At 41.3% G+C, this 11907-nt stretch overlaps 1 protein-coding gene across 3 annotated transcripts in view; it reads left to right on the top strand.

The window, feature by feature from the left end:
- The first annotated feature begins 3864 nt into the window (after positions 1 to 3864).
- SCN10A (sodium voltage-gated channel alpha subunit 10) overlaps positions 3865 to 11907 on the top strand; it is a 79698-nt gene continuing 71655 nt past the window's right edge. For all 3 annotated transcript variants that reach the window (XM_037030454.1, XM_037030453.1, XM_037030452.1), the window contains exons 1-3: positions 3865 to 4137; positions 5810 to 5937; positions 8913 to 8993. In XM_037030454.1, coding sequence (XP_036886349.1) covers positions 3865 to 4137; positions 5810 to 5937; positions 8913 to 8993 — 482 coding nt within the window. The remainder of the gene's footprint in view (positions 4138 to 5809; positions 5938 to 8912; positions 8994 to 11907) is intronic.

The following is an 11907-nucleotide window of genomic DNA, read 5'->3' as shown; positions in this document are numbered from 1 at the left end:
ATTCAATCAAGTCAACAGTGTTTGAGAGACCACTTCATAAAAACATCGTGTTAATCAGGACATGGGCATGTAGCACATGGAACTTCTAAGATAGAAGGGGGTAGAATACAGATGTTGAATCTTGTCATATAGATTAACATTAAAAGGTTCCCTAAGAGACAGATCAAGTACAAATGGGCAAATGCAGAGAAATGGGAATGAGGCAGAGAAAGTTTCCAGGAGAAAGTCATGGAGGGCATTAGGAAGGGTGATATCAGAGGGGCCAGGGCTCCTTCCAAAACCCTGGAGAACTGGTGACAGCAAGCAGGGTCTTCATCATTGGGGTATTGGATTCAAGGGCTGCCTCTAGCACCACCCCCTTGACTTTGGGTATGCCAGCCTAAAAACGTCACTAGACCAAATAATCTCATTGGTTCTTTATATTCCTATGATTAAGTTTGGGTTTTTGCTGCATTTTCTTAAACAAGATTTCCTTTGGTTTTTCAGTCTCTGAATTTTGTAGTTACCACTATTCATGTAACAAGTATCTAAATGCCAGGCACTGTGCTGTGGCCTGCAGAATCAATGCCAAAGGGCAGAGAGGTGTTCCTGGCCCTCACTGAGCTTGCAGGTTAGGGAGAGAAATAGAAAAGCAAACTGCAATTACAAATGAGAGGTTTATAGAGAAAAGGCAATGAGTTATGGGACCAAGAAATGAGAATCTTAACCCAGACTTCATGTAGCATCAGAAAAGGAGGAGTTACTTCAAATTCAAGAGTTAAAAAATAATAGAGGGTTGGTCAGGTTAAACAAGGTGGGGGAATAATTTCGGGTAAAAGAAAGGGAACATGTAAAGGCCTTATGATTTTTAAAAAATGGGTAAGATTCAAGGAGAAAGTAATAAAAATAGTGTGGGCAGCAACCACAGTGCTGGAGAGGTAAGCACACAGTCTGGGTTCTCTTGAGTGCTGTGGGGAACTTTAGAAGGATTTTAAATAAGAATAATATAACCAGATTTGAATTTTAAAAAACATTTGGTTACAGTTGGAGAATAGCTTAGGAAGGACTACAGGGGAAGTGAAAAGACACACAAGAGGTCATTGGGATGACAGTGGCTGGACTACTAGTATGATAAAGAGGTTTAAGATATATGAAGATAAGACTCTAAGGAGAGAGAATCAACAGTACCAGATGTCTGATTGGATATGGGAATGAATGAAAGGGGACATAACAATATTTGTGGGAGCGACTTTTCTCTCGCAAGCTCCCCTCTCCCCCCGCCCCCAGTGCCACAGATGAAAATGAATATGACTGAGACATGATGTGATCTGCTTGGGGAGGAGAGATGGCCATTTTCCCTGCTGGGAAAAGGCCGTGGGCTGGTGGTCAGTTTCTCTGGGGAAAAAGGCCAGCAGCGGCCAGTTTCTCCAAGGAGAAAAAGGCCCCGAGAGCCCTCCTCCATAGCCTTTTATTGGGTTCTAATACACAGGAATACATGGCGGCAAAGATCAAACAGTAGATAACGTTTCAAAGAAATTTGAGGGCTTACTATGAGTCAGTCTGTCAGGAACAGAGTTTTAGGGTTTCCTGCTCGAACCCTTAACATATGAATGAAAGCACTCTTAGCAGAGCAGATTTCACAGGTTTATCAGGAAGTCTTTGTGATGCCAGATTTTTCCCTAGGACACCCTGTAGCAAGGCAAGGAGCTGCACCCTTTCCCATCAGGTATTCAGGCTTAAGGGGATTAGAGCCAGGAAGCGCTTCTCCCAGAGAACATGGGGACTCAGGCTATGTCAAAGGGAGGGGGTGGAGGGTCCATTGCTGTTTGTTGCAGCCCCCCCCAAGTCCTTCCATGAAGGCCTCCCAAATGATTGAGTCTGGCTTAGGTTGCCCCCCACTGTGAGGGGTCTTACCCGTCATTGACTTCCGACCAAGCTTTAGGGGCAGGGAGAGGAAACTGAGGCAGTGTTTGCTACCAGAGACTAGCTTTGTCTCCTGCTGCTTGCATTCCAAAGGCTGTCCCTCGCCCTTAGCCACAAGGGGTTGAGATACAATTCCTAGAACCAGGCAGAGCGATCTACAACTATCCAGGTAGAGGGTAAGCACAGAAATAGGCTACTTGGGGTCATTCACAGAGGGAGAAAGCCTTAGAGAGAAATACATGTTAGAAAGGTGTGGAGAGATGATAATGAGTTTAGTTTGGGGCATGTTGAGTTTGAGGTGCCCATCCGACATTCAAGTGGAAATGACAAATGGTCTGAGCCCCAAGGACATAATGAGAGCTGGAGAAAAAAACTCGGGATATAGATGGGATAAGGACTCTGTGTGTAGAAGAGGACTGAAGCCATGGGAATGGATGAGATGCTCTCAGAAGGTTGTATCTGACAGGCCTGGGATTGAGTATTTGACCTACCACTTATTAGTAATGTGATCTTGATAAAGTTAACTTTGCCTCTATGGTTTCTCATTTATATATTAGAGATAATACCTTATAGAATAACACAGTGTGGTACATGTGATAATCCATGAAAATCACTTGAAGCATAGTGAGATCTCTGTAAGTGCTAGCTATTATCAGTACTGTTGGTGTTATTATTATTGTCATTATTCAAAAATTCAAAACACATAACATAAAACCCTGAGATTCATAACCATGGGGGGGATATGAAGAAGAAAAGGTTGAGGAGGAACAGACAGAACATTAAGCAAACTAGGAGAGTGTGTCACAGCAGTTGAAGAGAGACCATGTTTCAAGAAGTGGAAGTGGTCAAAACAGCCAATGGGATCAAGATAAGAACTGACCAGAGATCTCTCTCTGAATTCAGCTATAGAAGGTTTCTGAGGTTCTTGCAAGGAGGTTTTAAGATTGGGAAAGACTTGAGAATCTCTGCATGCTGATAGAAAGGAGCCAGGAGATAAGTGTGGATGGAGAAGTGAGGTAGTGAGGGAGTAAGATCCAAAACAGAAAGAAAAGATTGGCCTTAGCCTGGATGAGGGGTGATACTCTCCTAGTTGTGACAGGAGGGAAGGAAGCAAGGAGAGTGTGGATACGGGTAAGTAGGAGGTTTGGGCCATAAATGTGAAGGAGTTTTGTTTTTTTCGTGAAGTAGAGAACATGGTCATTGTCTTACCATGAGGAGAAATAGGAAATAATCAGAAAAGATGAATAGGATTTGAAATCCTTCATACTAGAAGAAATTGCTGTCTAAGGAAACCATATGATTTGCAAGCAGCATGATGTTCTCCATCACCCAGAAACCTGAATGAGACTCGTGTAGATTGATGCAGGCTTGGTATTTAGGATAAGGACAAGGGAGTGGCAAAAAATGGTGGACCTAAGTTCTAATCTGGACATGAAAAAAAGTCTTCAGCCACAGAAAAAGAAAAAGTAGCCTAGAGTCCCAAATGGAGTTTAGGGAGGTGGAGAAACATGGAAAAGGTCAATACATAAAAGATGGTCAGAAAGTAGGATGCGACTAAAGATAAAATGGATCATGAACCAAAGTCTTTGGTGAATATGAGAGAGTTGCTCCGTGGTCATAGAAATGAGGAGAGAGGGCAGCATGGCTAAATCTGGTGGTGGGTTACAAAATGACGAAGGAGCAGTGACTTAGAAGCTCATGGAGAGCATAGACATGACCCTGCAGTACCTGGAGTAGGATGGAATGAACAGCCTCTCCTGAGTGGTATGGGGGCTGTGGGGTCCTGGGGAGAGCTTAGTGTGTGAGTTAAGGACTAGGAAAAGTGGGTAGGGGAGATGTTTTAGCAAGAAAGTTGGGAGAGATATGAGGAAGAGGGCCAGTGGGTCAGCTGTTATTTCTCTGTGTCCACTCTTATGTCCACTCTCATAAGAGTGTAAATTCTTCCTAAAGAAGAATGAGAAGATGGAATTGCCCTTTGGGTCCCTGGGAACTACCAACTTCCGTCGATTCACTCCAGAGTCCTTGGTGGAGATTGAGAAAAGAATTGCTGCCCAGCAGGCAGCCAAGAAAGCCAAAGGTAAGCAGAGGGAGAAGAAGCAGAAGGATGAAGAGAAGACTCGGCCCCAGCTGGACTTGAAAGCCTGCAACCAGCTACCCAAGTTCTATGGTGAGCTCCCAGCAGAGCTGGTCGGGGAGCCCCTAGAGGATCTGGACCCCTTCTACAGTACACACCGGGTAAGGGCTAAACCAGGTAAAGGACTGCTGGCTGGGATGGCCGTTCTCAGCTCTGGGAGGGGAAGCTTCTGTCCCCACCCAGCCCAGGGAGTCCTCCTGCACCTTGGGTGGTGTGGTTGTCAGCTGGACTCAGTCAATGAGAAATATATTTAACTTGCCTCTCCAACATTCTCTTTGAATCTTTATCGTATTGATGGGAGAGGCTAATTGAACCTCAATCCTCAAAATCAGGGAGAACTATTGTGTAGTTGTCAAAGGAAGTTGGCTGTTCTTTTGGATGAGTTGTGACCAAGGATCTCCAGAGGTGTTGGTTTTCTTGGCAAGCGGGGAGCAGGGGTTTTGGGGTGTGTGCAGAATAGGTAAAGGGAAAAGAAATGAGGATGATTTAAACCAGTGGTCCTCAAAGTATGATCTCAGAACCCCTGGGCTTCTCACAACTCTTTTATTGAGTTCATCAGGTCAACACTATTAGATGCTAATATTTAGATGTCATTTGTCTTTTTCACTCACACTCTTTGTGAACACACAGTAGTAAGTGTAGAGGAATTGATAGAGGTGACATCATCATTCTAACAGCTACTGGGATTAAGCTTGTATATTCCTGTGTTTAAAAATTTCCTACATTTTAAATTTCTAATAATATGTATATATATACACACACAAACATGTATTTATATACATACATGTACAAACACAAGCACACATGCATACATACACATACATATGGTATAAGCAAAAAGGTATAAACTTTACCAAAAGCTCTGTTGGGTCCTCAGTAATTTGTGATAGTATGAAAATGTCCCCAAATCAAAAAGTTTGAGAACCACTAGTTTGAACAAGAGCTGTTCCATGATAATTATCCAGTTTGTATTGCACTTTAGGTACTTTCCACAGCTAAAAAAAATGGTGTATGCACATTTTGGAGTTGGGAGGGGCAGGAATCAGCCATCTCCAACATGGTTTGTAGAGAAAATAATGGCACTAGAATGTCTTCCTCCTCCCTCTAATATGCCAAGAGCCTCACCTCCAAGATGCTCAGAGGAGGGTTTAAAAGGGAAGACATGGGAGGTGAAGAACAGAAAAAACATTGCAGGACCAGGGATAATCCACTAATTAGAAGAGAAATTAAATGCCACCAGAACTCCATCCTTCAGTCCTGGGCATGATGCTTCTTAGCTACTCCATGGTCAGCCACCTGCCCATTGGGTACTTGTGGTGGGCTCATTGTGACGCACAGTCAGCCACAGGACCTGAGGTCTTGCTGTGGGGGTAGGCATATGGCTATTAGTCCCTGACCCTCCCTAACTCTCTGCTTTTCCATTTGGCTCTCATTGACTCATGGTTCCCAGAACCCTCTTGCTCATGACCCTGAGATGATGCCACTCATGCTCAAAAACATGGTCGTTGCATCCTGGCTGGTGTGCCTCAGTGGTTGAGTGCTGGCCTGTGAATCAAGGGGTCACTGGTCTGATTCCCAGTCTAGGACACATGCCTAGGTTTCAGGCCAGGTCCACACTCAAGAGGAAAATACACATCGATGTTTCTCTCCCTCTATTTCTCTCTCCTTTCCCCTCTCTAAAAAATAAATTAAATTACATCTTTTAAAAAAACATGGTTGTGTGAGGATGTGTATTTTTCACTAGAGGTCCTCTTTCTCTTTTGTTTGTTTTAGACATTTATGGTGCTGAACAAAACAAGGACCATTTCCCGGTTTAGTGCCACTCGGGCCCTGGGCCTGTTCAGTCCTTTCAACCGGATCAGAAGAACAGCCATCAAAGTGTCTGTCCACTCATATCCTTTGTGTGATTGATTCTTCCACATGTTAGAATCAGACCTTGCCCACTGTGTTCAGTACCTTCTTCAGAGGTTAACAATAGAGTCTCCCTCCAATTGAACTCCTTTTTCAGTCATTAAATTGAAAAAAGGTATTAGTGGCTTTAATGTATCCAATACCTGAAGGCAGTCCCAAAACAGAAGATGTCTTTGCATGACATGGAGATGGGATTGAGCTCACCTAGACTAGTGTGGACACACCTATGGATGCGTGTGTTCAGAAATGCTTTCTTTGTGAGGGGAGCTTTGCTGATATTCCAGGCACATTCTCACCATATGTGGTCTGCTCGTCCTACAACATAAAGATGACTAATGGGACCCCAAGTCTTCTTTGGGTCAATGAAATAGGCACAGTATAGCTGTGCCCTGGATATACCAGGGAGTGGCTGCTTATTGGGCAAAAGATCAGCATCTCCCAGAGGGCCAAGAGAACAGACCACAACAGTCAGAGAGTAGATTGTTTCAGTGGGACCCCGTAACCAGTGGGGTTACTGGTTAGTGAGTTACCCCCAAACTACCAGCAGGTTAAAAATGTTAATAGCCTGAGGTTCATGCCATTGGGCAATGTAATGATCAGAGATATATTGGTCAAATATCTGTATTGTATTAATTGCTTAATTGCTCTAGGTAGCTTCAGAAGCTGGGTTCAGTTTGGGGATTTTACTAGTGGGTGGGGGGTTTTGTTTTTTCCAAGGCCAGCCAAACTAATACAAAGAAGAGGCTTTGGCTTGGTTTCCAAGGATTTTCCCTGGTGACTGTCCAAGTTGGAAGTTCCTAATGACAAATTCAGCTTTGGCTTCCAGGAGGTTGATTTGCAAGAACAGCCTTGCCTCAGCTGTCTGGCAGATGGTAGCCATCCTCTTAGCAGGCTCCCAGTAAAAGAAACTCTCTCCCCACACCCTTGCTCAGCTCATTGGATTGCTGGACAGCTCCCAGGGAGCTGGTAGCCCTGCCAGGGTTGGTCTTCTCAACATGAAACTGCTGCCTGGGAAAGTTGTATAGACAATTCCTTTTCTTTACTTTATAGCTAACCAGTGGAAATTATATTTTCTTAAATGAATCTTGAATTTCTTGATTCTACAGAGGATTCTAATGATACTAGTAGGCTCCCATTTGCTAAATACCTTCTAAGTGTCAACACTTTTATAGGTACAGAAACCACCCACACTTTACAAATAATAAAACTGACACACAGAAGCATTCAGTAAATTGTCCAAGGTTACCCACTGGTTAAAATGTCCAGCTTGCATCCTGCTTAGAGCAGTATCAGCGACAAGGAAGAAGGCAGTTGATGGAAATGAATTGGGGTAACTTATTCTCTCATTATGTCATCTCTTCTTAGATTTTTAAATATATGTGCCATTACGTACAATTAAAAATAAAGCAAAACAGCAAATATTCAAAATTCTCTCCATGCATTCTAGTTGAATTACATAGAGATAAGTCAGAAACAGCTCATTAGAAATAATATCCCTTTAAAGAACCAAGTGATTAGTGAATAGTCTTTCTATCTTGAGATTTTGTGAGTTGATAATTGTGCAGTGGACATACAGCAGGACAGAAAAAGCTGTTGAGGGTCTCTTTGTCACAGAATTACCAAAATCTACATTTATATGTTTAAATCTCATGAACTTGGTAACTCTAGCCCCAAAAGATACTCTTTAAGGTATGAGATTTCAGTGTCCTAGTATTATTTTTTCATCAAAATTGTAATTCTAATAAAACTTAATATGAATGTTGTTATAATAACATCATACACAATATATCATATTACTTTTATACATTTGTGGAATTGAAAATATTATTTTAAGTTAAACCTTGGGTTAACATCCTCCCATCATGTGAACGCATTTCTTACTTTAGTTGCAAGTCAACAGAAAAATGGGGATTAACTAGAAGAATTTCCCTTTTTAAAAATAGATTTGTTCCTAAGTAACTATAAAACAGGGCACATTAAAGGCATTTACAAAAACTAAAATAGATTTAAATGCTTCTGTTCAAGTTGAAATTAAGAAAGATGAGTGGTTCACTCTCTGTAGGTCAAGCTCATCTGCAGGCTTATTTTTCTTCAGGAAGTAATTGTTCAGAATCCAGCTAGTTCTGAGAAAAATGTCCAACAGGAGAAAATTATGACTGGATTTTCCCCACCAACTTTTTTTTGCCATATATTTACCCCCTTCCATTTGCCTTCTTGTTCAGTATCCTTCCACTTTTGATAAATCCCTTACTCAACCTTTCCTCTAAGGCTCTCCTTTCTGGCTGTGCAGAGTTCTCACCTAGTCCTATTTGGAATTTGCACCTGGAACCAGCATTTTGCTTCCTGGTCCTGCCTCCACCATTTCTGGCCAGAAGTCCACTTGCTCAGTGTAACTGACCTCAGCTAAATTAGGAAAGCAATCTGCCTAAACTAATTCCCATAAAAGCTCCCTTTACTTCTAAATTTCTAGGAGTATTCTCTTTGTCTTTTAGGGGGAAAGGGGACATTTATAGATGTCCCTTTTTCAGGCCATATTGTATAGTAAAATTTCAGGCCACATTGTATAGTGAAATGAAGTCCTCAGGGCAGAAGGACATTTTGGAGGAGGGACGCCATTTCCTTTCACCAAAGTTCTGTTATCAAAGGGTCTGAGTTCACACCCCAGCATTGTGGCTGGCTAGCTGTGTGACCGGGGAAATGTTACTTAAGCTTTGTCAGACTGCGTTCATAGGCCCAAAATATAGATAATAATATCCACCTGTAGGGTAATTGTGTTAGAAATAATGTGTACAAAGCATGCTGCCCAGGGTAGGCACTCAGTAAATGTTACTGGTTATTAAGTGACAAGACTGTAAAGTTGATCCCAGCTAAGAGTGATGAAATCAATCATTCAGCATCAAGGTGATCACAGATGCCACCAAGAAAACATGGGGACTCTGATCTTTTCCTTAACACAGACTCTCAGGTGGTTCAGTACATTTATTACAGTCACTATTGTGGTCAACTGTGTATGCATGACCCAAAACGACATTCCAGAAAAAATCGAGTGAGTAGATTTGCTGTCACTCTGAGCCTTCCCTTCTTGTCCTCTTCTTTTCTTCTTCCACTTGGCAGTGTTTTTTCCCTTTTTTTTGTTCTGCAGGATCTCATTTAGGTAATGTGTAATCCTTTTTAAAAAAAAGATTTTATTATTTTTTTAGAGAGGGGAAGGGAGAGAGAAAGGAGGAGAGAAACATAGATGTGTGGTTGCCTCTCACATGCGCCCTCCTAGGGACCTGGCTCACAACCCAGACATGTGTCCTACTCTGGGAATTGAACCAATGATCCTTTGATTTGCAGGCCAGCACTCAACCACCAAGCCACACCAGCCAGGGCTGGAATCCTATTGTTTATCTGACTTTGTAATGGTCATATGTCTTCTCTGTAGAATTTGTTTCACAGACACACACAGGATTTTCAGCCTTAAAGAGCTATAGGTTAGTGGTTCTCACCCTTGGCTGTACATTGGTATCTCCTGGGGAGGTTTTAAAAATAACAATGCTGTGGTCTCAGTCCCAGAAGGTCCAGTTCCCATGGTCTGGGCAGGTGAGTTCCTGCCACATATGCACCCACTCACCTGCTAGTTGCACCCATAAAGGAACTTCAGGGAAGGGAGGCAGAAATAAAATTGAGACAGAGTTAAAAACAAATGGTTCTGGAACATATTCAGAAGATAATTCATGAATGAAACTGGGTAAGTTATCAAGGCTCATACACTGCAAAGTAACCTTAATGTTTCTAAGATCATGTTATCTCCCTGAGTTAGCAAATGGAACCCCTGCAGTTTCAGGATGTAGGAACTTTAAAAAAATATCCTTCGCTCATTCATCTGGGAGAGGCATTTCTGCCCCAGGTCAATCTGGACACACCTGTGCACAATAACAGGAGTTCTGTAAAGCTTTCTCTTTTCCAACTTTACCTTTCTTTTGCTGACTATAACATTAAAACATGCACAATAAGAAATATGTTCTTTTTCTATTAATAAAGGTAAAAAATCATGTGATCATCTTAATTGATGCTGAAAGTTATTTGCTAAAATTTGATATCTGCTTATGATTTAAAACTCTTAGAAAAGTAAAACTAGAAGGAAATTGCTATACTTTCATAAAAGGTAACGACTTTTTTAAAGAAGTAGCAAGCAACATAATTTTAGTATATTAAAATTAAGAATTTCTGTTCATCAGAAGACAGCCTTGTGAGAGCAAAAAAGCAGACCTACTGAGTAGAAAATATTTGCAATGTGTATACCTAAAAAGTGTTCATGTCCCAAATAATGAGCCTATACAAATAAACTAGAAATATGTCAGAGTAACCTATTTCATATTACTGAATTTATTGGGGTGACATTGGTTAACAAAACCATACAAATTTCAAGGGTACAACTCAAAAATCATCTTCTGCATCATGTGCCCATTGCCCAAAGTACAGTCTCTTTCTCTCCCCATTTATCACCACCCCCCCTTTGTCCTCTTCCACCTCCCCTCACCCCTCTTTCCCCCTGGCTCTCACTTTAATTCCTTCACCTTTTTTTCATCCAGCCCTTTAACCCTTCTCCCTTCTGATAGCTGTCAGTCTGTTCTATGTATTTATGCACCTACTTCATTTGCTAAATTATTTTGTTCACTAGATTCTACATATGAGTGAGATCATAAGTATTTGTCTTTCTCTAAGGGCTTAATTCACTTAGCACAATATTCTCCAGGTCCATCCATGCTGTTGCAAAAGGTAAGATTTTCTTCTTTTTTATGGCCAAGTAGTATTCCATTGGTTAACTATACCACAGCCTTTTTATCCACTCACTTGCTGATGGACACTTGGGCTGCTTCCACATCTTGGATATTGTAAATAACACTGTAGTGAACATAGTGGGGCACATATTCTTTCAAATTAGCATTTCAGGTTTCTTTGGATATATTCCCAGAAGTGAAATCTCTGGGTCAAAAGGCAGTTCCATTTTGAATTTTCTAAGGAGCCTCCACCCAGTTTTCCATAGCAGCTGTGCCAGTCTGCATCGCCCCCAGCAGTGCTTGAGGGTTCCCCTCTCTCCATACCCTCGTGATCAAAGCAACCAATTTTAAAATGAGCAAAAATTTAAATAATTGCTTCTCAAAAGTAGAAATCCAAATGATCAATAAACATATGAAAATATTCTTAACCTTCTTAATGAAGGAAATGTACACTAAAATCACACTGAGAGATTATTATTTGCTCATCGGATGAGGACATTTTAAAACTGTGACAATTCAAAGATCGAGAGATACATGAAACAACAGAAACTCATGTACTGCTGGTGGGAATGCAAATTTGAATGGCCTTTTTGGAAAGAAGTGGATGTAATCAAGTAAAGGTGAGAACACACACACACTGTCGTCTTCTAATTATACTATTAGGAACATACGCTCAATAGAAATATGTACTTATGGGCCCCAGGAAACAGCTACAAGAAAGTTTAGGAACATTGCCCATAAAAGCCAAAAGTTGGAAACAACCTAATGTTCGTAAATTATTGAATACATTAAACATCACCGTTATGTTCTTTTTGTTTTGTTGTTTTTTTTAAAGATTTTATTTATTTATCTTTAGAGAGGAAGGGAAGGAGAGAAGGAGAGAAATATCAGTGTATGGTTGCCTCTCATGAGTCCCCTGATGGGAATTGGCCTGCAACCCAGGCATGTACCCTGACTGGGAATCGAACCTCGATCGTGTGGTTTGCAGGCCCATGCTCAATCCACTGAGCTACACCAGCCAGGGCCTCACCATTATGTTCTTAAAAGAGTAATGTACAGCAACCAAAATGAATAAACTATAGCTCCACACAACAGGGTGAAGTCTTAGGAATATAATATTGAACAACATAAGCCAGATACAAAAGATTATATAAATATGACTCCATTTAGACAAAAATTTTCTAAAAAACCAAA

Source organism: Sturnira hondurensis, unplaced genomic scaffold, assembly GCF_014824575.4.
Source record: "Sturnira hondurensis isolate 20B ecotype Veracruz unplaced genomic scaffold, ASM1482457v3 Scaffold0020787, whole genome shotgun sequence".
NCBI classification, from domain to species: Eukaryota; Metazoa; Chordata; class Mammalia; order Chiroptera; family Phyllostomidae; genus Sturnira; species Sturnira hondurensis.
This window is presented reverse-complemented; position numbering and strand designations above follow the sequence as displayed.